The sequence below is a fragment of the Neomonachus schauinslandi genome, chromosome 14 (assembly GCF_002201575.2).
Source record: "Neomonachus schauinslandi chromosome 14, ASM220157v2, whole genome shotgun sequence".
Classification (NCBI taxonomy): domain Eukaryota; kingdom Metazoa; phylum Chordata; class Mammalia; order Carnivora; family Phocidae; genus Neomonachus; species Neomonachus schauinslandi.
The window spans coordinates 19,597,505-19,624,183 of record NC_058416.1 but is presented as its reverse complement, the minus strand read 5'-3'; the positions used below and the strand labels follow the sequence as shown (position 1 = coordinate 19,624,183).

At 39.3% G+C, this 26,679-nt stretch overlaps 1 protein-coding gene across 2 annotated transcripts in view; it reads right to left on the bottom strand.

Annotated features, from left to right (window-relative positions):
- TCF4 (transcription factor 4) overlaps positions 1–26,679 on the bottom strand; it is a 353,017-nt gene that overhangs the window by 228,728 nt on the left and 97,610 nt on the right. For both annotated transcript variants that reach the window (XM_044921066.1, XM_044921065.1), the window contains 2 exons: positions 8,293–8,354; positions 5,002–5,098 (listed from right to left, as the gene is read on the bottom strand). In XM_044921066.1, the coding sequence (XP_044777001.1) occupies positions 5,002–5,098; positions 8,293–8,354 (159 nt within the window). The remainder of the gene's footprint in view (positions 1–5,001; positions 5,099–8,292; positions 8,355–26,679) is intronic.

Here is a 26,679-nt window from a genome sequence, read left to right as displayed (position 1 = left end):
CAGCTTTACAATGAAAAGAAAATTCCCTGTATTAGCATCTACTCACATTCGCCATTTTACAAGAAGAATGTGCCACTGACCTCTGCCACTGGGATTTGAAAACACTCACAACACTTCACCTTTATGCTGGGCTAAACTCAGGGTAGTCGTAAACACTTGGAAGTAATACAAACCTAAATATTCCTGCTAGGCAAACGGAGCAGTGGAACCGAATTATAATGAGCTAGCAGCTGTCACAATATGACCACAGTAACCAAATCAAAATATCAACCGCTAACCCAGATGAGATTCAAAGGTCATCCGATAAGCCAGCAGCTTTCTTCAGTTCTGCCTGAAACCCCGATCTAATCCTGCAGTAAAATGTTCCACTGAGCTAGTTTAGAAACCAGTTACTCTATGGTGGGAAATTATTTAGGGCGCTGGTAGAGTACCGTTACTGGGACTAGAACCAAATACCACAGTAAGGAAACCGAACCATTCACAATGGGACGCATAAAGACACAGCAGCTGATGTTGAGCTAAGCTGCACCCAACTGTACAAAAGTATCACTTTTCACATCCTTCAGTTACCGATGCATGTCTATAATCTTACTGGCAACTTGCTCACTCAACAATCTGGTTTTCAGTTAAGGCTCTGAAACAACAGAAGGAAAATGCATGCTTAGGGCCTTCCTCGGATCAAAAAGTTTTAGCTAGAAAATATATTGTTTCCCATTGTAAAAACATTTGGACAATTACCTGCAAAAGTTTAATGCTTGCAAGAAAATAAGCAGGGATGGGAATGTTAAAAAATCTATACTCTTTGCATATAGCTCTTGTCAGTATTTTCAAACTATTCCATAGCATATAGTCCTCTTAAAAACACAAGACTCAGACCCATGGCCCCTCTGTCCCATCAGCATATTCTGAAAGCTACTCACCGACCACCTATAAAAGTTTAATCAAACTGTTTAAAAACTGCAGCGAACAAGTTTCCAACAGATCAAGCATACATTTTCATCATTAATAACCATAAGTAGTCACAAAGAAAAAGCGATTTGTTTTTCCCAGATGCTAAACGGGACATGGCATTTCAAAGAAGCGAAAATGCAAACTGGCTTGCTTGTCTCTGCCCAATGAAAGTGGTGGTCAAGGATTCAGGAAATGTCAGGTGAAAGAGTAGAATACACAAATATCGGATCGCTTTGTTGTACACCTGAAACTAATATAGTGTCATCTGTCAATTCTACCTCAATAAAAAAAATAAATAACATTTTAAAAAGAGAGTACATCTATGAATTGGTCAGTGCAGGCAGTTAATTAGAAGACTCACTGCTATGCTATAGTCTCTCCACTCCTCCAGACTCTCCCACATGAGAAGGAAAACAAAAAGTCAAGCACACTTATTTTGTTCTTTAAATTAGGGCCTGCCTTTTTAATTTATTTTTGCTTATTTTATTTTGCTTATTTATTTTACTTGCGTTGCTTATTTGTTTATTCTATTTATGTTTCCCTTTATAGGATTTACACAATATCAACTTCCAAAACTTTGTATGGCAACTATACCTACAGATAATAATGGAAGAAGTGGTGCAGCCTTATAAACCGAGAGGGGTCAGTAATCCTAGCAGAATAGGCGTGTGTGTGCGCATGCGTACGCATGCCCCCATGCAGGCATGCAAGTGCGCTTGTATTCGTTTGTTCATGTTTTGGTGTAGGGATTCACGAACTATCAAACAGGATATTGCATTCAGATATGCAGGCTTAAAGAATAAACTAATGGAGATACTCTATTACTCTTACATGCCATTCTGCAAAAATTTGAGATACACAAATAAGTTGAGTTTTGGCATTTTGGTGCCAAACCTAAGTATTATAGCACAAAAATTGGAACATTTACGCAAAATCATTCCTGTGAAGTCAAAAAATTCAGAGTTGTAATAAAGGGCTTTGTTGCTGTAAGAGTTTATGAGCAAATGTTAGCAATGCCTGTATCATTTCTCCAAAATAGTGTATTGCCATTAAGAACAAAATATATAATAATAATGCACTCCCAAAGGAGAGAGCAGTTCATTACTTTTTTCTTTCCTTGCAATAAAATAAAACCCTGCTAAATAAACAGTTTACTTAAAAAAAAAAATCAGGTCATCTGCAGTTAATAACTCTTTCCTGTAAAATTAGTGTCACTTGTTTCTGTAGCAGACACCTAATTCAGTCACAGGCTTGACTGATTTGACAATAGAGAATCTGGTCCAATAAAGTGGCTGATTTATTTGTTATGCTATAGCTTTTACCCTAATATGACATCACGGCAGAATTAAATCTTTGACATGTAAAGAAATCCTTTGTAGTTTTAATGAAAACTAAAGATTCTAAAAGCAGGTATCGACTGTTGTCAAAAACTTCCAGTGAAGTCTAATGCCTTCTTTTGGTAGAATGAAAACTTTCGCAAAGACCAGGACACCGAATATGGATTTGGACACAAAGAGCAGTTCAGAATAGACCATGTATTCCGTGAGTTTAAACTGTTGGCTACACTAATAGATCTTATTTTATCTTCGTCTCCGTTTGTAATTGGTTGTCTCTAATTTCTGGAAACAACCTATCTTCTCTTTATAAAAGCACAGCATAAACACCAAGCATGACCTATCTCAAAAGTGGTTTTATTTTAAATAAACAGCAGCTTGGACAAAAATCAATGAGAATCTTTGTTCCCCTAATCTAGCCCTGAGATAGTCAAGCTGATCAAGAAGGCGCTTGAGATGTGAGAAATGACAGGGGTGGCAAGAGTTAATGCGGCATCATGGGCAGTCCTCTAAAAATATTTTAAAATTCTTTTCCAAACTAAAAATGCGAGGTATTTCATAGTTGTTTAAATATCTTTTTCCTTTTTTTTGCAGACTGCGCCATGCCCTCTCACTCTGAGGGCGACTTCCCTGACCCCGGTCTGACACTGCGCTGTTAACGTCAGATAAACCATTTAGCCCCAGCACAAATCTATTCTGTGCAAAAATCTGCTTGAGGTGGAAAATGTAGCAGTTTGTAAACAATAAAGAGCCATGTTTCAGACCAGACAGCTTATCTAACAGAGAAGTCCTTTCATGGGGAACAGTGGGTGGGAGCCTCCCGGACTTAGTAGCATTTCCTATCACAATGCAGGAGACTGTCTTGGCCTCCATATTTAAGAGTTTAATGGGAAGGAGGGCAGACGGGATAAAAGAACACAGCTGACATGGACTTTCAGCTTAAACAACAACTAAGTGAAAAGAGTCAGCTCTCTCTGCTCTGGCTCTAGGCTCTCAGCCCACGTATATTTTAAATACTATTTGGATGGAAAAACGAATTTGACTGGTAAAACAGTTGCCCATGAGGACAGATGAACAAGCACAAATATTTAATATCTTTGTATTGCTTGGCATATTCCGTGATACTAATTTATCAAGTTGTTCTTGAGAAAAACTCTTTTCATGTACCTAACATAAACTTCTAAATATGAGTAGTGATTCATTTATTCTATTTTACTTTCGCTCATCAGAGGAGAGTTTTAGAATCTTCCAAGGGAGTCCTTTAATATGCCGTCGAAGTATTACTTCCCAAGATTATTATTTTCAAGTTAATCTTTTATTCTATTTTATGAAATTGAGCGAGGATGACGTGAGGAGCAAGGTGTTAGAATTTAATATTAGTACTATTGTCACTGAAGAGTCCCAAGTTGTTCTTTAAGATCTAAGTTGACAAATATATCTAGTCTTCTGTATCTGTATTATAATAGGAAAGTTGTTGTACCTCCCTATCAACAACTGATAAAAAAGGGGGAAGCTGGATTTAGGTACCAAAAAAAAAAAAACATAGATATGACATTTATCATTTTAAAGTAAGTAGGAACACAAGTATAAGAACAACAAATGATCAAACATAAGTTGGAATGATTTTTAAAGGCACAAACATATGATATCACCCACTTTAAAATAAGTTGCTAGTATTTCTCTCCTTTGTCTACTTTGTGTTAAATACCTGAAATTCCTTTAGATGGATTTGATGGTAACTTTTGAAAAAAATGACTAAGATTCAAGGACTATCTATACATTAAATAACAAGTAAGCTTCCAAGGCTTAAAAATAGGGACATTCTTTAGAAGCATTTGCAGTTATGGTTTCAGAGTGATATAATTACAGCTGTGTGTTTTTCTTGGAGTATGGTCCAACGCCTTCTGCCAAGAAATTTAACTTCATTTATTGATGGATTTGCAATAGAATTTGACCAAGTTGAGAGATTTATTAATATTGCTTAAGAAGAAAACCACATTTACTAGAACAAAGATCATCGTTTCACTCGAAACTCAAGAAACCTGCTATTGCTCATTGCTCAGGTTATTGCTGTTAGACACACATCCCTACAGGGTAAACGAAACAGAAAAATACACAAAAGACACCAGCATGAAGGGCATGCTGAAAACCCGCAAACTATCTCAAGCGTAGCTTGCTTCCAGTGAAGTAAAATAAAGTCTGCCTTGACCATCAGCACTAAAAAGCTCACACCAAGATAAATACACAACCAGATCTTATAATTCAACTTGAATACACTACTCTGATTTCAGCAATCTAAACCTATTATTAAAAGGGTTTCCATAACCCCGAACTATATATCATTGCCAACAGACAGGCCCGAAGATATTTTTATTTTAAATATTCACCACTTTGACTTTATCAACCTTAAATCAGAAAACAAGTATTGCAACGTTGAGATTGAGATAAGAGCTTTATACCTAAGGAAGACAAAATTTCCACAGCGATTCGATATCACTGAAATCCTGTAATTCCACGTGGTTATAAAACGTAGTCCTTTACACGTGATTACCAAGCATAAACTGTCAGTATTTTTCTGCAATTTAAAATTACTAGAGTGAACTGGCTAAATATCCAAGTCCCTAAAAGCAGGTCCTCCGTCTGGACTGTATTCTCCCCTTTCTATGGTAAAATATCAGCATTTGAAAAGTGCATGTTAATTTAAAATTGGTCTTACTTTGTATTCTGGAATTGACAAAAGGTGGGGAGAGATTGTCATGTGACCCAAGGTCCCTGCTGGTCATGTGGTCATAGGGAGTCCCATCTCCATAGTTCTGTAAATAAAACAACATCATAAGTTTTCATTTCGCATGAATAAATCAGCATATAAATGCCCCCCCCTACTGACAGCTCCGAGATCCAAAGAAATTGAAGTCCACATTCCCACTATGGAACCTCATTATAAGGGACCTGCCTCTTCACAGGTCCAGTGGGTAAGTGAGGGCTCTAGAGTCTGCAGAGTTCAAGTTTTCCTCATGGTAGCTGTGAAATCGTATAATAATAACAATAGAATCAACTGCAGGAAGTTGTTGACATGATTAAATGAAATAATGTATGTAAAACACCTGACACATATAAAATGCACTGTAAATATTAGAAGTTACTATTTTGGTAAGCCCACATTATTTTTTATAAGATTTTATTTATTTATTTGACAGAGAGGGACAACACAAGCAGGAGGAGGGGCAGAGGGAGAGGAAGAAGCAGGCTCCCCACTGAGCAGGAAGTCCGATGTGGGGCTCAATCCCAGGACCCTGGGATCATGACCTGAGCCAAAGGCAGATGCTTAACCGACTGAGCCACCCAGGCGCTGGCAAGCCAAAATTATTTAAAAAGAGAAAAAACACAAGATTGTGCCATCAGGGAGAACGACCCATAGCCTATAATGAATTGCTTTTAGAAGACCAAGATAGAGCCTTTTGAACAACATTTGGTTTTACAGTATTGAAATTTCAATGTTTTGTGACAGTTGTTTTTGTGGTTGTAAGAGAACTGGATCATTCCATAAGTAATTAACATGTAAGAACGTTAAAATTATTACAACATGACTATGAAGGAACATCAAAACTTTAGCATTAATTAGTACTTCTGGATTTGGACAAAGCATGCCACAAAAAAAGTTTTAAAGCAGACATTAGTTTTTGGCAGAAATTTGTCATGATTATGATTATCTAATTATTTTAATGGAATTTAAAATTAAGATAATGGGTTTTTTTTTAAGATTTTATTTATTTATTTGACAGAGAGAGAGAGCACAAGCAGGGGGAGCAGCAGGGAGCGGGAGAAGCAGGTTCCCACTGAGCAGGGAGCCCAATGTGGGGCTAGATCCCAGGACTCTGGGATCATGATCTGAGCTAAAGGCAGACATTTAACCACTGAGCCACCCAGGAGCCCCTAAATAACATATAGGAGAAGTTAAAATCACCTACATTACAGGGTTCAAATTTTAGACTAAGGTGCATCAAGTAACCAAAAAGGGAAAAAAAAAAAGTCAATCTGCTCAGCTGGTTGCACTGCCCATAAAGACCAAGTCAAATTTACTCAGAGGTATCAGTTGGCATGTTAGCCAAAGGGCAGAATCTGCCCATACAAAAAAAGACGGATGTCGTATGAAAAATGAAAACACACTAGAGAATAATTGGAACCCTTAAGGTTCCAAATAATTCTGTTTTTGATCACTTTTCCTCATTTAGAAAAATTAACTTGAATGATACCGTAATCTAATGCTGCCAATATGTCAGTGTATAAAAAGATGTCATATTTTTTTAAAATACCTAGCATGGGTTTTGCACTCACTTATTCTATGCCGGGCATTGTATAAGACTAATCTTTATTTATTAACTGTCCTCATCTTAGACAGTGTACTTTAGTATACACTACCTAATTTAAACCCCAGCACAGTGCTGTAAGGTAGTGGATAATATCACCACTTTAGGACGAGAGAAGACGGTACTTCGCACGGTTGTCAGTACAAGTCAGCCACAGAAATCTATCACATGCAAACTCCCTGGATTGAGAAGACAGAAATTACAAAATACTGACTCACAATTATTCACCAAAATATTCCCTGAAAAAAAACGGCGGGACAGTTACTGAAAATGAAATCAAAGGACGGTCCTAAGGGACCTCGTTCTCAGAAGAACAATTAAAAGTAGTGTGTGTGTTAAAGTGAGAAATCGTAAGACATTAAGTGTGAATGAGCTAAACAATAGGGGGAAATTCTGTCATCTCCTACACTTGCTGTCAAGGGGAATGGATTTATTTCTACAAGTGCAGCCTGTAACGTGAGGAGGAGGAAAGATGTCCTCAACCCATCCATATAATGCATTAGGATATCAACCCCGACAGCTGGTGCAGTGGCTCCACAAAGCTCCTGGTAAGCCTACAGACCCTGCTGCACCATGAAGACCACGGTGACAACCACAAGGTCAAAGGACAGGTGGAAATGGACAACAGTGGCTTGCTGAAATGTCCTCACTGTGACAGCTTGATTACCTTCCTTGCCTCTTCTGCCAAAATAGAAACACCCCCACCTCAAATTTATGTGAATACTTACAGTAAAATGTTCCCTCCCTGCATAATGCTTCATTTATACAGCTGGCTGGGGGAGGAGCATGTGTTTGTTGGACTATGTGCTCTCGGTCTATTTTTAATTTGGGGTATTTAGACATATATTAGAAGAGCTGACATGGATTTTAGAGGGCCTAGAAATGATTGTATTAAAAACAGATTATACATAAAATCATATATCTTTAAGTGGGAAGGAACATAAAAGACCCTCTGGCTTTACTTCTTCATTTTATAAATTAGAAAAATGAGGACCAAAGAAGTGAAATGATATGCCCAAGGTCATATACACACAAAAATACACATTGCCTAACCACCCCACTCCCATCCCATTCCATGGTCTCCCCATTACACCCAAACTAACAACTAAAGCATGAAGGAAAACCATGAAAAGGAGCAGCAAAAATTTGAAACCAAATAAATGAATGAACCCAACTGGTGACCAAAGGCATTAATACCATGTTTACAAAATGAAATCAACTCTGATTTATTATGTAGATTATACTGATCAGATAGAGAACTTCATACCCTGTCTTCAGAATTATTCTGTAGTCTACACTGATACATTACAGGGATACTAGGATTTTTTTCAAAGTTGTGCCGTCTACAACAAATAACTTTCTGTAATACTGGATCAATAACTGGCAAAGTAAGGCCAAATATTTAATGAAGGATTTTTCTTCTGGTTAGCAGAAGTGGAACAGGTGTCAAATTCAATAACAGCATCCAATAAGAGAATGGGAAAAAAAAAAACTGCAAACACAAGCTGATCCTCATTAAACTTAGTATGCATATATATATCTGTGCATTTGTGTGTGCGAGAGAGAGAAACTCACCTTCAGTTCGTCAATTTACATATGCAGGATGTCTGGTTGTGGGAGAAAAGATTAGATATACTTACCCTGGACGGGCTTGGATGTCCTCCATTCCCCCAGGACCCTGAGCTACTTCTGTCTTCTACATCTAGGGACAAGAGAAAAGTTCTTTAGGCTTTCTTGCAATAATTCTTCCTTTTTGTATATGCACTTTTAAATTAATGTTTCAAATTAATCTCCTGTTGCCTTTAATTAAGAATCAGGCACAGGGCTACCACGATGATAGTGGCTTTTGACCCATCTACTTAAATTAACTCATTTAAATTCACAGCAGAAATGAACTGGACCCTCAGGAACCAGAGGTATGAACATAAAAATTACTTCCATCCTTCAGTGTTTCATAGCCTCAACTTTTATAGACATGAAACTGCACTTAAAGTTTTATTAAGATCTTTTGTACAAAATAAGTTTAAAATGACACTAATACAACCTTAAATGTATATTTTAAAAGGTAAGTTAAGGCAAATATTCACACCAACATTAGCAGCATCTGTGCCATAATGCTCTTGGATATTTCTTGTTCTTTAGCCAAGGCTTATTACATTAGACAACAGACATGCAACAAAATACACAAGACAAAAAGCGGATTCAGCAGTCTATTTCCACCAGTACATTACAAGGATATTAGAATGTGGTTTTTTTTGTTAATGTTTTAAGTAAAGACAACACTGTCTCAGTATTTTAATTATTTTAATAGATTTGACCACTTGGCTACAATCCTTAATCTGGGCATTGAGATGTGAAAATTAAAGTCGTTAAAGCCATGTTTTATCTTGATAAGTGATAGCGAAGAGACCTATATGAACTACCACAAGTGGAAATTCTTCTAAACTCTGGACCAGCAAAGTTCTAACGCTGAGCACGCCGTCACGGCTTCAAGTGGCAAAATGCTCAGGCTGGAGAGTACTGCAGTGAAGTTATCGTATCATTTGCTTTAAAACATAAAAGTGTTCTAAAGATCAGTCACTCTATATTTAGAAATGGCTTTGAGATTGTTGATGAAAGGTCCTTTATAAGTATAAAAAGTTTCACTGTTCTATTATTTTGATCATGGTCGATCAAACAGACGGCCATCACAAACCTCCTCTGACAGGACTGGAGGTGTGAAACTTCGGTTCAGGAGACATAACCCCATTCATTGTGTTTCCTAACATTTCAGTGATACTGTTTATTCTCCTAATGCACCACTGTCTTTCCTTTTATTACTGATATTTTATTATCAGAAGAAATAATCACAGTATAATTAGTTGATTTATTTTTGGGTACACTGGAGCACGCAGCATTTTAGAGTCTCTTAAGAGATGGGATAGCAGCAACAAAAAACAATTACCACTAAACTTGAATTCTTTCTTTTTTTTTTTAAACAAATATTTCTGTTCCTTTTGTGGGTGCTTCAGGAGATAATGCAACTGCAAACAAATGTCCCCCACGGACAGCTAAAATCAGTGACTGTGAGCTTTAAGGGACGTCAAGAAAGCTCTGGGTAGTGCATCCAGTCTGGAGAGAAGGTGCAACACTTTCCCTAAATCTGCTGTTTAACAACCTCATCTCCTGGCCTATGGGTATGCCGAACCGAAATACTCACAGCAGTGACTTAGAACCCTCTGGATTTGGGAGCTGAATCCTTATATTCTGTAAGATTTCATATTGCTTGGACCCATTTTACCTTTCCAATTTTCAAGGAAATTTTTAAACACCAAAAGCAGGCAGAGACAAGGAAGAAAGAGGAATCGTTCTCACATGTGGGGTGATTTTGGACCCCAGAAAGCATTTGGCAATGTCTGGAGACATTTTTGGTTGTCGCAACATGGGGTGGGGTGGGGGTGGGGCAGTGCCACTGGCATCTAGTGGGTAGAGGCCAGGGGATGCTGCTAAACACCCTACAAATGTTAGAATGCCCCCCGCCACACACGTACACAAAATGCTCTGTCCCCAAGTGTCAGTTGTGTCTAGATTGAGAAGCCCAGTGCTGAGGGAAAATCACACTAAAGAGCAAAAAGGAAGATGCGAGGTGGAGAAAAGATGTACTAGAATTTAATTTATAGTTTAGTATGAACTCTTACTAAATACACAGTGACTTATGCCTTTTAACCCAGACTTGAGCTGGAGTGTTTCAGGAGACCTTCATAAACATCTTCTGTCCACAGAATAAAGGGAAAATGATGGTCAACCAAGCAGCCTGCTAATTAGCGGGCAGATAAAACACATCAAAACTTGAGTATTCCCAACTGGGCAATTTCAAAAGCGAGCAATCCACTAATTAAAAATGCTGGAAGTCTAGCTTTTTCAAAACAGGTTAAATACTGGCTGGGTTCCTTCACAAATAGATTCCCAACCAATCAGATCTGACTGCTCTTTTCCCATCCTTTCTCATTTCTGCTTCCTCCCTTTTACTGATCTCTTTTTAACAGGCTTTTCCATCCCCGGGACTTCTGCTAGATCTAACACATAAGGACCAATCTCTAGCTCTCCCAAACCTACTAGACAATTGTATGATTTCGGATGACACTTTTTTCTTTGAAAAAGTATCTGTTTAGCTGGGTGCTCCTTTATCCAAGAGCAAGAAGCCACAGAGGGAGAGCACTAAGATTTTTAATTCATAATGAATGTCAACATGTTGCTTTTAAGTCATTTGTTTCCATCTTCCCTCCCACTGAGCTTCATCAGGACTGCCGGTTGGTTAGTGAGCATTTCCTCAACAACTATTCCAACACATCTCAGAGGGCATCTGAAGACCCCCTACATGTGGATTACCTGTATATTCATTTCAAAATCAGCATCTTGGGGTCCACCGCAGACCAACTGAGTCTGGATCGCTCATGAAAACTGTGTTTTAAACAAGGTCCCCAAGTCATCTGCATGTGCACAGTAGTTTGAGGACCACCAGCCTGCCTTATCAGGAACACAAGACAGATACATGCCCCACACCATCAACACGTGCCTCTCTCACTCTAGATCTTCAAATTTCCGCCAAGGTTGCCAGTTTCAGCAGCATTCAATACACATTCCCATCACATCTGTATCCAGATGCACCTGCATCTTGCCCAGACTCACTTTTTAGAAACCTGCACGTGGCCTACTCGTGGCCATTCCTTACCCCCTGCTGGTGTACGCCAGTGCTGCACACACTTCTATATCTCCATGATTTTGTACTTGCTATTCCCTCTGCCTGAACTGTTCCATCTCTCAAAGAATCATAGCAGCTAAAGTTTAGTGAGCTTAAATACGCATCTGACACTGTACTAAGCACAAGCACTTCCACGCACTAACAGTACCCCCATTTCATAGATGAGAACACTGAGGCTTCGATGGAACGGGAAACTCTCTCAAGCAACCAGCAAACACAGGTGATGACAACAGCAAAGCCAGGGAGTGCTCTTTTCCAACGTTGTAAATGCCTCCCTGGAAAGAATTTCATTTCTTTCCATGACCATCTTGAAGGTTACTTCTCACAAGTCTTCCCAGGCAGAGTGAAAGTATTTAGGAGTTTAGGCCCATTCTTGGGTCCACAAAGGGTTAAAGAATTGTATACAACACAAATATATAAAAGTAAATATTTGAAGAAATCAAGAGACTGGAACATAAAAATAGGGGGACAGTAAAGCCAGAGGTATGATGAGCTTATCAGAATGTACCCTGTGATGGACTGGATACTTGCTAGAAAGGGGTCAAAACTCTACAAGGTACTGAGTGGGCAAAACAAAGAGTGAAACAGGATTCACAATGGGTATGGGATAAAAGCACACAAATAGTTCAGGAAATCCATTAAGGCAACAGAGTAACAAATGAAAACTGCCCAGGATAGAGGCTGTCTGAACATTTAGTTCCCGCCTCTCCCTTGTCCCTACTGTCACTCTCCATCCAAGACGGGAATAAATAACAGAAACACAATAATCCGGGCAGCGGAAGGGAAAGGAAAAAAGCAAGTGAATGACAGAAATTCTTCTTCCAAAATACTAAAATGGGTTCCATTTTTCCAGTCTTTTCTAATTTATTTTACCCTACCTAAATGAGGACAGACTTAGTAACTTCTATGGGATTGACAGCTGGTTTAGGAGGCAACCTGACAATCCACAAAATTTCATTCTAATAGAGTAGTTCTGCATAAGCCCCTCTAAAATATCTGACATTTCCACATCAAAACACAAAAGCAAAGTTTAGGCAGAACTAGGACCAAACACTCCATTCTGAGAAAAGACACACAGAGGTAATTTTTAATTTCTATGATTCGCCATCCACATTCATTAAACTTATGATTTGATTACTCACATCTCCACTCTGCTTATGATGTGTAAGAACGAAACTATCAGACAGACTGGACAAATGTCAGAAAACACAGCCTTGGGAGTTGGGATAGAGACTCAGATTTCACCAGGCACTCTGCATTAACAAGCTGTGTGGTCTGAGCCAATCACTGGCCTCTCTGAACTCACTTTTGTCAACTATAAAATAAGTGGGTTTGAGCTGCACCCTTGGAAATAGGGAAATTCTAGTATATTGGACAACTCTCCCACACACACAAAAATTAAAATGATGGGTAAATTTTTAAAAATCTTCTTTAAAATACTAATAAGCTGAGAGGATAATAAGGAATTATCAAGCCAAAATCAAATTGAAGGAAGAGAAGACATTTTTGCCCTAAGGACATCTGCCAACCTAGAAAATTTAATGGCCTCTTAGGTCAAGCAAAACAGAAGCGAAAACCCAGGACCCATCCAAAGTAGGTATCTAATAGAAGATAATGGGGATAATAGGATTTCCAACCTCAAGGAGTTATTGTAAAAGTAAGTAAGTTAGGTAATATTTTTAAAACACTTAGGGGAGTACCTGGTCCATAGCAAATTCTCAGTAACCAGCACCTGCCCATGAGAGCATAACTTATTATGCTCTAAGATAAGCAAACTATGTAAATTTGTAAAATGGTGATTTATTCAAAGAAATCTGAGTCTCACATTTTTATGACTCCTAGTTCTGCTCAACACGTCAGAGACTTCCAAATATTCTCCTGGATTTTAGAAACAGCCAATAAGTTTAGGGTAAACAAATCCCACCTTTTCCATGAACCTCTACAGCAAAATCACAGAGAGAATTCAGTACATATTAGATTTGTTTAGTGACTTGATTTGCCTTCAGAATATCCCCTTTACCTCTCACCATTGCAACATACGTTTGTGTTCTGTATAAATGATATGTTCTCAAAAGTTATGAATGCTGACCCAAGGCCCAAGCTAAGAACACAGACTAAATGTTATATAGATTTAACCATGATTTGAAATAAACAGTGTTATATTAACTAAATTGAATTTAAATAAATAATAAATAAATAGATTTTACAAAAAATAAAAAAAGAAGAAATAAACAAGTGTGAGTTACCTAACTCTGTTGATTTGGGATAGAGTTGTGTATGGGTCCTTTCCATGCTTAGAGCCCAGATCATGCCAAGCACCCAAGGCCCTAGAGTTTCATGAAGTAAGGAAACAACGAAAGGGTTTTATTTGAGTCGTTTTAAAAGTCTACAAATTCCCACTCTTGTAGAAATAGACTGATTTCCTGATGAAAGCTTCTATGCTCTCAGAATGCGTTGGGAGATCAAGGCTAAGTTCTTCCTGGAAAGATAATCACCCTGAAACATGTTGAGATCTACACCGTCTCAAATCCTTAGCTCTGCAACAACAGATACCATTAAATATCCTCCACACCATCATGGAGACTCACAGACTGGGTACATCTGTGGCTCCTACTAATTTCCTAGTCCAGGAAGAACCCTTGGCTGAGCCCTCCACACAAACTGAGATGGCATATGCTCTCCGTCAGTGCCAGATGAATTTAGAGTTCAAAATATTTCATCAGCAAAGAGCGTGTTAAGGATGTGCACATTTTCATTAGCACCCAGTATAATAAGAGCTCTAAGTAGAGTAATTTGAAGTCAAATTTGAGTACCAGTACAGATGAAGGAAGATCTGAAAAGCTTCAAATATTGATGGACCATGTCCATACAACCATGATCGCTTCTTTCTTTTTCTATAAGAAAAAGGTATGCTTCATAATGAATGATCTGAGCACTAACAAGAAACTTCCAGCACTTTCCAGATCTGACTGAGCAAAAGATGAGGGTTGTGGTGATGCGTCTCACACAAATTTGAAGATACTTCAGATACAAGGAACAGAGACCGGGGTGTTCCATTTTCAGATCATTGCCATCAGTACTGGCTTTCTGAGCACTAATGGATTTCCTTACCAAATAAATCTGAAAACTCAAAAAGTTAAGTACAAGATGATCTTATAGGTCTCTATATGAATATATATTTGTGTGTGTGCATTTTACCTTCTTATGCATAAGAAGGTAAAATGCATAAAGAAAGGTAAAATGTGGAAATACTAGATGGAAAGTATAGTAGGAAAATTTGTTCAGAGAGAAATTATTCCAATATTTTAGGCTTTATTAACCTCCAACTTAAACTTCCATTATTAATATGTCCTGTAGAACACTCTTTAGAGAATATTATTTTCCTCAAGTTCAAAACAAACTTTTCAAAAATGAAAACTAAATAATCTCAGATATTTAAAATATGGAGAATGGCATTTTGCGGTGCTATAAAACGGGAAACACATTTTCATATAACATGAAAGTCAGATCATATGAAAGTAACAAAATAAAATGCATAACTATTGCATTATAAATGCACTGTTGTTTGTTATTCTGAAACTCAGAAACCTTCTTGAGAACTCAAGCTGAGTAAACGGTTACAGTATGAAATTGAGAAAAAAGTAACCTTGAAGTCTTTAGATCAATCCATATCACTTGGAAGTATCAAAGATCATCTAATTTGGATAATATTCTAACTTGAATACTCTTAACGTGAAACACTTTTATTTAGCAACCTTCCATTTCAAATGTTTGAAACTAACCAGTCTTCCTCTTAAAGAGCAATTAATCCTTTCAAGATCTCATCATTTTTTTTAAAGATTTATTTATTTTTAGGGAGAGAGCAAGAAAGCAAGCACACGGACGTAGTGGCAGAAGGAGAAGGAAAGAGGAGTCTTAAGCAGACTCCACGCTGAGCGCAGAGTTCTATACAGGGCTTGATCTCAGGACCCTGCGATCATGACCTGAGCTGAAACCAAGAGTCAGATGCTTAACTAAGTGTTTCATCCAGGCGCCCCCAAGATCTCATCATTCTAAGAGCCCAGAAAGCAGAGAGCCATGAGTAACTTGAGGCAAGAATACAATATGAATTGTATTTGCCTCCTTTTACTTTTTGAAATCTAACCAATCCTAAAAGCACTTAATAAAAATCAATCTTACTAAAATAATGTTCTTAACTTATTTCAAATCAGGCAAGAATAATGATCAGAAATAAGCTGCCATATCTAAAGACTTCAAAAATAGGGCACCTGGGCGGCTCAGTCGGTTAAGCGACTGCCTTCGGCTCAGGTCATGATCCTGGAGTCCCAGGATAGAGTCCCACATCGGGCTCCCTACTCAGCGGGGAGTCTGCTTCTCCCTTTCACTCTCCCTTCTCTCATGCTCTCTGTCTCATTCTCTCTCTCTCAAATAAATAAATGAAATCTTAACAAAAAAAAAAAAGACTTCAAAAATAAAACGAACATACCATCTAACTCCAATATTACAGAGATCAGCCTCAAAGTATCTAAATGAAAAGTGAACATATTTGGGGAAGTTTTTAACTAGGTGCTTGGTACCTTTAAAGATGTATTTACAAATACACATCACAAAGTGTGAGAAATAAAAGACAGACACCTTAGAAGACATTAAACAACAAAGACATAAGTGTGAAAATATGTTTCACTTCCTAATAGAACAGACTATATAACTCTTACGTACGTGTAATTATGCATGCATTTTTCAAATCATATGTGTAATTACTATGTGGCAAAGTCCATAATACTGTAATGACTTAAGATACACAAATTGATTTTTTTAAATGCCTACTTGATAAATGATTTATTAAATGTATTTCAATGCGGGGGGCGGGGAGCCAAGATGAAACATGTAACAGTTTTATCCTTTCTTCTTTTTTTCCCCCAATTCCCCTTTTCTCCCTAGGGTGCCATTCATGTGGCTCTGGGAAAGGACTGCTGGCTTAATTGAAATATTTGTAGGCTGAAATTGCTCTGCATCACCACAATGGTCCACTTCTACCAAATGGCATCCATTCCTTGTGCTTTTTTTCCTTCTTCTATTTCCTTTCATCCTGGAACCAAGTCTACTTCCCCTGTTTCTTCTAGTCTTATCTCATCCCACCCCCTATTTACAGATGCTTTTGCTGATACTCGTGAAGCCAAATAGTTTTAAATATTCAAAAATCTTCCCTAAAATCCAGTTTTCTAGCACAGTCCCTCTTGCTTACAATAATCACTCCCATAAACTGATTTTCATTTTATCCTTTCAACATCCCAGTCTTCTACCTGTGTTTAACACTGTAGCCTCTGACCTGGCCATGACAAGCAATCAATCTTACATGTTATCTTCAGGGGTCATGCCTTAGTTTTAGGCCAATTTTCTTCGTATTTAGGCTCAAATGTGCAAACCACACTATATTACTCTGCAAAACATCAATGAGAAGGCTTAATTAAGTAACACTGACAGATAAATCCATTTCTTTCGCAGTAATCAAATCAAAGCAGGTTGACATAACACAGGAACTTAATACAGTTATTCCCTTGTAATTGGAAAAAGGCCCTTTACTTCTCATTAAAGCAATCTTCTGGGTATTGGCATAATAAGAAGGCTCAGAGCTTTAATACTGCCCTATAAAAGTCTCAAGATACAGACCCCTTAAGCAAACAAGCCAGATTATCTAATTCCTTGATCACAGCAGAACATGTAGTTCCTACTGTTTTAAACTACTAATTCTTTATCTCTGTTGCAATTAAAAAGAGGTAAATCAGTATCAAACACATACAATGGAAATCTGTAAAAATGCATAAACTGTTTACAGTTTTATAAGTCTATCTCCACATGTATTTGAAGGGAAGCAGTCCATTAAAAATGAATTTGAAATACTTTGCAAATGTGAAATTGTAATATCTTGGATCAGGGGGAAACTCTCTTTATTTTCCTTAATGGGCTCAACAAGATACATTTTGCCTAAATTTACAGTCTGATACTCAAGCATACAGTACAAGTTTGATAATCGGAATTGTGAGAGAACAGGATTTGAAGAAGGACATTTAATTTTTGTGGCATTTAAAGAACAGTAAGTCACCTGGTCCACTGAAGACTGCTCTGACCAGGCTGAAACCCACAGAGAACTCAACATTACACCATGTTCACATCCCCAAACTACACAAAATCGATTTTCACCCTTTCACTCCAATTTTGAGGGAGTTTCTGCCACTTACGGAGTGGCACCTGATCCCGCTCAAAGTGATTCTGGCAACTCTTTCTGAAAGGATAACATATAATGGAGGGTTATAATTCCCAAATGTGGCTGACCACCAAAATCCTCCAGGAACTTCAAACAAACAAAAAAACAAACAAAAAACAAGAAACAGAGACATCCTGGTCCTACCTGGCCCCCTAATCAAGGAAAAAAATCAAGGGTTGAGGGCAAGGCAAAACATATTTTCAAATTTTTCCTATACCTCTCTACTTTTTAATTTTCAAATGGTTTTCATTACAATGTGCTTAAAACTATGTCATTTGCTATCGCTCAGGTCCTTTTATCACATTAGTACTTGCATGTGCATTTCCTAAGAACAAAAGCAGTAACAGTTATCAAAACCAGGGATTTGACCATAGCTATAACAATTTTATCTAATCTGTATTTCATATTCCAATTTGTCACTTTTTCGCCCTTTTTGTGGTAGCCACAGTGCCACCACTATCCAAGATGACCTGCAAGTCATTCCATGAACGACAACCGATCTCGAGTATAATTAACACACTTAACCAAGAACGAAAACCAAACAACCAACCAACAGATAGAATCCAGGATTAGTCACTGCATTTAACCATCAGCTCTCTTTCATCTATTTTAATCTGAAACGGTCCCTCAGTCTTTCTTTGTGAGACTTTGGCATTCTTGAAGAGCACAGGCCAGATGATCCAAGGTGTAGTGTACGCTTGAGCATCAAACTGTAAATATTTCTCAATTTGGGTTCATCTGATGCTTCCTCATGATTCAATTCCGGTGAATAGAATAATACACAAGTGGCCTTGTGTCTTTCCAGGGATATCACATACAGAGCCACGCGATGGCAGCGTGGTCTGCCCCCTTGGTTTGTTATGCTCATTTCATCACCTGGTCAAGGTATTGTGGGAATTCATCACTCTACAATTACCACTTTTCCCTGTGCAATCGGCAATCTATAGGGAGATACTTTAAGACCATTACAACCAATTTTCAATTAGGCGCTTATCGAAAAAATTAAAATACAAAAGTGTATAAAGTAAAAACTGAAAATTTCCTCAGTACTCACTCTCCCCACCTCATGCCAGTGGTAACTCATAACAGTTTCCTAGATAGGCTTATGGATCCTCTGGTCTATGATCAGCTGATTTTTAAAACCACAGAAATTTAGGACATTAAATGTAAAACTTGACTAAAATGTCTGGTCTATCTGAATGAATGGTTAAGAAATATTCCTCAAGGGCGCCTGGGTGGCTCAGTTGGTTAAGCGACTGCCTTCGGCTCAGGTCATGATCCTGGAGTCCCGGGATCGAGTCCCGCATCAGGCTCCCTGCTCAGCAGGGGGTTTGCTTCTCCCTCTGCCCTCTTCCCTCTCATGCTCTCTGTCTCTCATTCTCTCTGTCTCAAATAAATAAATAAAAAACCTTTAAAAAAACCCAAAAAATTCCATAAACCACTATGTAAGAAATATTCCTCAAATGTTTATTTAGGTTTATTTAGGTTCTAGCGACATCTCAGTGCATATAATTATTAATGGTAGCCTTGTGACCGAGGTGGGGCTGCAGAAGCCAGAGACTAGAGTAAATGAAGACAGGCTACTAGCTTTGAAGGAATTCGGCCAAAATGAAGCCAAGACTGAGCACCACACCTGTGAATCAATGCCATGCATAAAACCAAGTTAAATCATGCATTCTGGAGCGGATGCTGCCCTGAATGGCTACTCGTTCACTGCCTCTTTCCAGCACATTCCATAAACCACTATGTAGAAAGGAGATCCGTCATAGGGGTAGCAATTCCCAATTACAATCAAACGGATAGACAATACACTTATGACAGACAGAAAAAATTCTAGAATGGTCTTCATAGGCTGGCAAAAAAAAAAAAAGTGGGAAACATCTAAACATTTTTAAAAGTGGGAAGTAAACTGACACTTTAAAAAGCACCTATTCTCACATTTAGAATCAGGTGTACAAATGAACAAAAAGTGAAGAGAAAAGCTTGAGGATAGAAAAGATTGTAAGTGGAACTTGGCCATCTTACAGAACATATATGTATATCATACAATATGGAGTGAGTTAACTTACTGTTATCAATATAAGGTGAAAATAGTCTCTTTAACCTTCGGGCAAAAAGCCCAGGCCGCTTTATAAACTGACCAGTGCTGGTGGATTTCAACTCTGACTTATAAATGCTTAGAAAATTGGCCTCACAATTCTACCTCAGTCAAATGCCTGGAGACACCGGCAAAGGGGTTTCTTATTGGGCTTATAAATTGTGTGTGTGTGTGTGTGTGTGTATGTGTAAAATCGGCATACACACACAAATACAACACACACACTTGAATTTACTAATAGTTTCTTGATGTAATGATCATGTTTAAAACGGCTCCCAGATGTTGCAACTTGTTCAACTGACATCACCTTGTTTTTGATCAGAGTAGAGAAGTCGGCCTGGTGACTTAAGGGTTTTACTTTTAGCTCACACTAATGTAACCACACTTTTGTATTCTGCTTCCTGCTTTCCAAAGCATTTTTTTTTTAATATTCGTGTCATTTTTAAATGATTTATCTAGAATCACAGAAAGCATGAAATTGGGATCCAAAGGAGTTGCATATTTAAGTATGAGCACACCAACACTATCTTTCAAAAGCATAAAAACAAAAATCAAAAGAAAAAGACTGGCCTATGTAAAAGAGGCCTGACCAACAGGTAACAGAATACTTGCTAAAGTTCATTAGAATACTTGCTGAAATAGGAAAGTTGGATAGTATGATAATGATTGAATTTTCATATCTCAGAATATGCATTCTTAAATCATGTCAGCAGTGAAAACATTATTGCTAGTCTCCCTTCGGAGCTGCCCTGCACCCTACACAAGACTATTTCACCAACACAACACAAATTCGGCACTGGTTTGAGAAAGACCAGGGCTGTGACAGCAGGTCTGTAATGACAAAGAAATGGACTATAGCTTCCCCCAAAGACACCGCTCCTCTTACTTTCACTTTCAAGTGCTTTAAGACACTCTCCTCACTGAAGCAGTCAAATTCATCTGCATGAATTTTCTCGTCCAGCTTTTGGGGGCAGAAACGGAAATGCATTTGAAAGCATCAGCGGGTCTTTTTCTCAAGCTTAATGGCATCAAATTCACAGGGATAAACATTGCTTTCTTTTAGTAGGTCTGCAACTTGGATGCAGCTGCCTTCTGCCCACCTGATAGCCAGGGAGTACTGGTCAGAAAGAGATGAGCTGCCGCGATGTCCTGGGTTTACAAATTCACTAAGCGCAATGGTAAGACGCTGTAACTCCTCCTCAGGAATGGAAGAACTGTTAGTTTGAAAGGAGATAGAAGCAAAGGCCTGAAGAATGACAATAACCAGGCATCTTGAAAGAAAACAAGAAGCAGGGAAGGGGTCCAGGGACAGCAGAGCTGTCAGTAGAAAATAATGATTTATCTGATGAGATTAGCAGGAAGTTTGATTAGCAAAGATGCCTTCCTAACATAGCAAAGATTGCGATACTACTTTAAGATTTTGTTGTAGGAAAAAAACAGTGCCTGCCAAATGTGGTCTGTAACAGCCCAGGCTAGCCATGAGTGATACGGTGGGAAAATAGCCACTAAGCCAGATTTTATTTGATTTGTACTGATGATTTTTATTAGAATACATGGATCATTGCTTCAACCTTTCCATGTAAAACCAAATCAAATTCAAAAACTCACACATCAGTCACCTAACCTTATGTCATTCCTTCTGCTTTACTAAAGTTGAGCCACATTTCAGCTGATCTGTCCTCGATAAATCGTTCAGCCACTCAAAACTACTGGGCCAAATTCTGGGAGGCAAGTGGTACACAAAAGAACCCGCTAAATCTGCAGTTACAAACAAGAGAGCCAAAGAAAAATACTGTAAGCCTCATAAATGCAGAACGAAATCAAAGCAATATATAGACAATGCCAAAGAGGATAAAATGAATTATCCTCATTGTATCAACTACACAACTCTCATTTATCTTTAAAAGGCACAGCCACCCCTCAGCTTCTTTTTCCCACTTTCATTCAAGGCAGCGTGCAGGACCCTGCGAAGCAGTGACTCTGAGACCAGAGGGAAGTCCACCATTATGCAGCATAAGGAGATCGAATCAGTTTTACAAATGGAAAATAATCATCAGTTCTACAAATGAAAAAACTACAATCTTTAAGGCAAAAAAATGTAGATATTAAATACTCAGTTTATGGAAAGCCTCCACGTGATTTATACAAGCTGCTTCATTAAAAGGAATGAAATTTAATTACATGAGGCATGGCAACGGGTTTTCAGAGAAAAAGTGCCTACAACCTACTTCCCACCACTCTTTTACTTTTTTTCCTTTTTGCTTCCACATCTTTCCTTTCTTCCTCAGCAATATTGCAGGTTTCAACTTCAACCTATGAGCAACAGTTCTTGTTTGGATATCCATTTCTAGTTAACAAGCCAGTCCGTCTTCATGACTCCCTTCCGTGTCCCAAGTGAGTCCTGAAATGCACCTTATTATCTTCTCTTCAGAGAAGGTAAACAACTTTCTCAGGTAAAGGCCATCAGCAGGCCTCCAACCCAATGTCTTCCAGAGGCTGCGTCTCTACGGCATGGTAGTGCCCTGCTGAAAATCCAATACCTCTGAAAACTAGTGGACAGTGAACTTTTAGGTCCCTGGTATAACCCTCTGTGGCCAAGGTGAGGCTGTTTTCATCAGCCCCCATTGCTTCCTCCCCTGATCACACAGGAAGTCTAGCTCTCCCATCCTCCTCTGCTGTCATGTGGGACATGTGACAAAGGCTGGGCCAATGGGACATGAGTGGAAGTAGTGTTTGCCTTTTCCAGGCTGGCCCCTAAAGCCTCCCATGTGATCCTCCATGCACTTTCTCTTTCCTCTTTGTTCAGCCGGATACAAAGAATCTAGTGAATCCCGGAGGCCCCAGAGGATGGCAGAGCTAAGGAATGAAAAAACCCAGACCCAAGGACTGACTACAGGCAGCACAGCCTACCTCCGTGGGTCTGGGACAGCAGCGGGAGATAACCCTTTGCGGTGTTAAGCTACTAAAGTTTGGGGGTTGTTTGTTCCAGCAATTAGCATACCCCGACTAATGCATCCTCCAAAACAGACTTCTGAGAATTCTGGCGCTATGGTTCAATCTTCCAAGCAAAGCAAACATACTCAGTTAGACCTGGCACTAGTCACAATTGTAAAGCAGGGAAACTGGCCTTTGAACTACCCTTCTCTCCCTTTCAGACTTGTTTTCCCCTCTTAGCATTTCCTCCCTCTGAGCACCAAATGTTCTCAGGCTGCTCAGTCTTGTCTGCCTCAAGAAAATAAATCCAATACATTCAATTAGCCATTCCTTTTTTTTTTTCCCCCAACCACTATCTTTCAGCCATAAGTGTTGAGCTGCTTGACACTTGTGTAATTGGGAAGAAATTCTTTAACTTCTCAGATTCTGGGTATCCTCATCTGTAAAATGGGAATGATTGCATCCACCCTCCAGTACTGTTGAGATGATTAGACATAATTTAGGAAAAACATCCCCATGGAATCTGGAACACAGTAGGCTCTCACAAAGGGGGTAAGGAGATAACTCCTGTTTTTATTATGATTACTATTAGTAGCACAGTATGATATTTGACACCAAAGGGATACAGAAATCAATCGAAAATAGGGCTTTCTCCCTGAAATATATCATCTAGACTGGGAGAAAAATCATACATAAATAAAAAAGTAGTATTTGACTACTGAAAGAATGATGAATGTTATGGAATTTTTTTTTAAAGATTTTATTTATTTATTTATTGGAGAGCGAGCGAGAGAGAAACAGCATGAGAGAGGAGAGAGTCAGAGGGAGAAGCAGGCTCCCCGCCGAGCAGGGAGCCCGACGCGGGACTCGATCCCGGGACTCCAGGATCATGACCTGAGCCGAAGGCAGTCGCTTAACCGACTGAGCCACCCAGGAGCCCGAATGTTATGGAATTTTAGAGAAAAGAGAGTTAAAAGCTAGAATCATCCCTTGCCAGATCATGGCAGTTTAGGGCGTGGAAAAGAGGAAGAAGGCAGTGGGAGCCTGGCGAACGGTGCCCACACTGCGTGCTTGTCTTCCCAACTCCACGTTCAACGCTGTCACACCAGGGCCTCAAAACCGGCACTGGGGAGGTCATTTACACCCTGGAAATTAGCAAACATTACAGATCAGAGTTGTGGGGTTTTTTTTTTTTTTTTTCTTTCAAGAGCAGATTATTAAACTCTTCTCAGCACACCCATTCACTGTGAGGAATTTTTACTCAAACCGCCTCATTTAATTCTTACAGTCACTACCCAGGTACGTCGTATCATCCTCATTTTACAAATGAAAAATCAGGCCTCACAATGTGAAATGATTGGCAAAGAATCCGGTTGCCTGCACGCCCCGCACTAAAACCTAGGCTGCCTGCAAGAGTGAAGGGCAGCTGGATTTCTTTTTCTCAGCCTATCAAACATTTTTCCCATGAACACCAAAAGCTATTCCTTAAAAACATCAGAATTCAGGCAAGCCCCCCCTCCCCTTTTTTCATTGTTCTCATTTTGCTCCCCCACGGAGCTGCCTTTTCTTAATAATATAACCCACATTTCTCACCATCCTTTTCTCACACACCCACGTCAATCTTTTGTACGGACGCCTTTTCAAGGATGACCCACTGCACTGTCTCGAGAAACAGACTTGTGCCTACTGGTTAGGAGAAGTCATGAATGATCTTGAAATCAGTGCTTTCTCCTACACCTGTCCTCACTGGGGTAGTCTGTTCTCTCCTGGGCTGAGCTGTGGGCAGTGCAGTGAGTTAGTCTAGGTTTAGGAGGAACTGGGATACCTCTTGGATTCAGAAGAGTTCCCTGACATCGGTTCAATAACAACTGCTATCAACAGTGGCTGTCAGGCTTGGGTATGAGCCTGGGCTGTGAGAAAAGCTAGGAAACATCAACAGGTTTCAGGTGCCACCTGAGATCCCAGAAGACATCTATACCAAGGGTGACTTTAAATGGCAATGGATGCTTGCCATCTTGGTAATATACTCCTTTTCTGCCTGACCGGAGTGTGGCCATCTTACAAGATCCAGAGCTTTCCAAGGACAGAAAAACAAATGTGCAAAGGCACTGAAGCGCAAGGGAACATCCCCCATGCAAGGGATGGTAAGGCACTCGATGAGCCTGGAGAATAAAGGTATTAAAGTTGCAGTGGTCACCAATGAAGAAATGCGGAATCTGGGCAGGGCCAGAGGAAGACAAAGTACTAGGAAGTTCATTGTTCATCCTAAAGACTTTAGGCAGGCACCAGAGTATGAAAGCATCTCCAGTTCATATTTACATTTTGGAAATGGTAGCCATGGGGACAATGGTTGTTAAGGTGAGAACCTGGAGATAAAGAGATTAATTAGAAGACAAGAAACTACTGTTATAGCAAAGATAACAGACAATTCCGGATCACACCAGGGAAAGAGAATAGACAGAGGTTTACAGCTAACTTGGGAAGGTAGGGCAAGTAGTTGGGGATTATTCCCAGGTTTTTATTTGATGGATATTTGTGCAGGTTTACAGGTAGGGTGGTAAAAAAGAGTGTATTTTAGACTTTTTGTGTTCCGAGAGTCCATCGGTCACCCAAGTATAAGTTCCAGCAAAGTAACTGACTATGTGGGTCTGGAGCTCAGAATAGAGACCTAGATTAAGGTAATTTCAGGCATAGTCTAATTAAAAGTCCTTTTATAAAGAGAATTTACTGGCCCAGGTAAGTGGAAAGTCCAGAGACAAGACAGATTTTAGCACTGACATATCCAATGGATCCACCATATTCACAAAACCAAAGTTCCCTCCCCTATCTCCACTCTGCCACCTTCATATAACCTTCATTCCAAAGCTGAAATCCATCATGGTCATAGGATTTCTGGGTCTACGTGCTTCTTTATTCCCCTACTTACTTGCGGAGAGTTCAGTTTACAAAAGAACAAAACTTTTCCTCACTTTGCCTTGACTGGAACCATCACGGAACCAATCCTTAAAGCCACAAAATACCATGGGCTTGCAAAGACCCGAAAGGCCCAAGTTAAAAGCCACAGCAAAGGAGTTAGGATTATCCTGATCAACTGATCAATCACAGATGTCCCTGGAGATGCAGTAATCGATCCCACACAAACTACAAGGACACCACACGCTGAGGAGGAAATGGAGTATATGTTAGTGAGACAACCACAATTGGAGATAGGGCCCCAGGTGCCATTGGTGTGTTTGTATGTAATGTACCGTGTATAGGCAAAGAGGTCTTTGTAATGGGGCATACAAATCCCATCATACCACTCCCTCCTTGAATAGGTCAACATCTTCCCCTTGGTGACAGGATAAGAGAAAAGTTCTTCATTATGGACATCAAGGCCATTTTGGCCACACACCCACAGACCCCTGCTTTTTCCTCCAGTTCCCCCAGCCCCTAACCATGCTCAAGCACACCACTGGCCTTGCAGAACTTGAACGTGAGTTTCCTCTAACAGAAGAAGCTCCAAACCACTCCCACCACTCCACTTCCTACTTGACGTGTGTCACTCCCCTATCCACTCTCAGCTGAAACGTCACTTCCTAGAAGGAAGCTTTCGGTGTCTTCTAAATCAGGGGTCTTGTCCCTCTCTTTCACTAGCCTTGTCACAGATGGAATTTTCCATTTTTATGATTCTCAAGTGATTCCTTTCTTCCCCGCTGAACAATAAGCTGCATGAAGACAAGTACTGTGTCTTGTTTGCTTTCCAGCTAGCATGGTGCTGGGCAGGGAGAAAGCACACGGTATAATCTTAGTTAACCATATGGCTGGGCCTCCAGCTCTTCAGATGTGCACACGGGAGGATATCAAAAACACTAACCGAATTCCTCGGGTTATGAAACATAACCTATAGTGCTCCTATGACCTTGAGACGGATGATGTCATAGGATAGAAATTTAGAATTTCATTCTACTATTAGATAAAGAAACTCAGTCACAGGTATGCCACAAAGA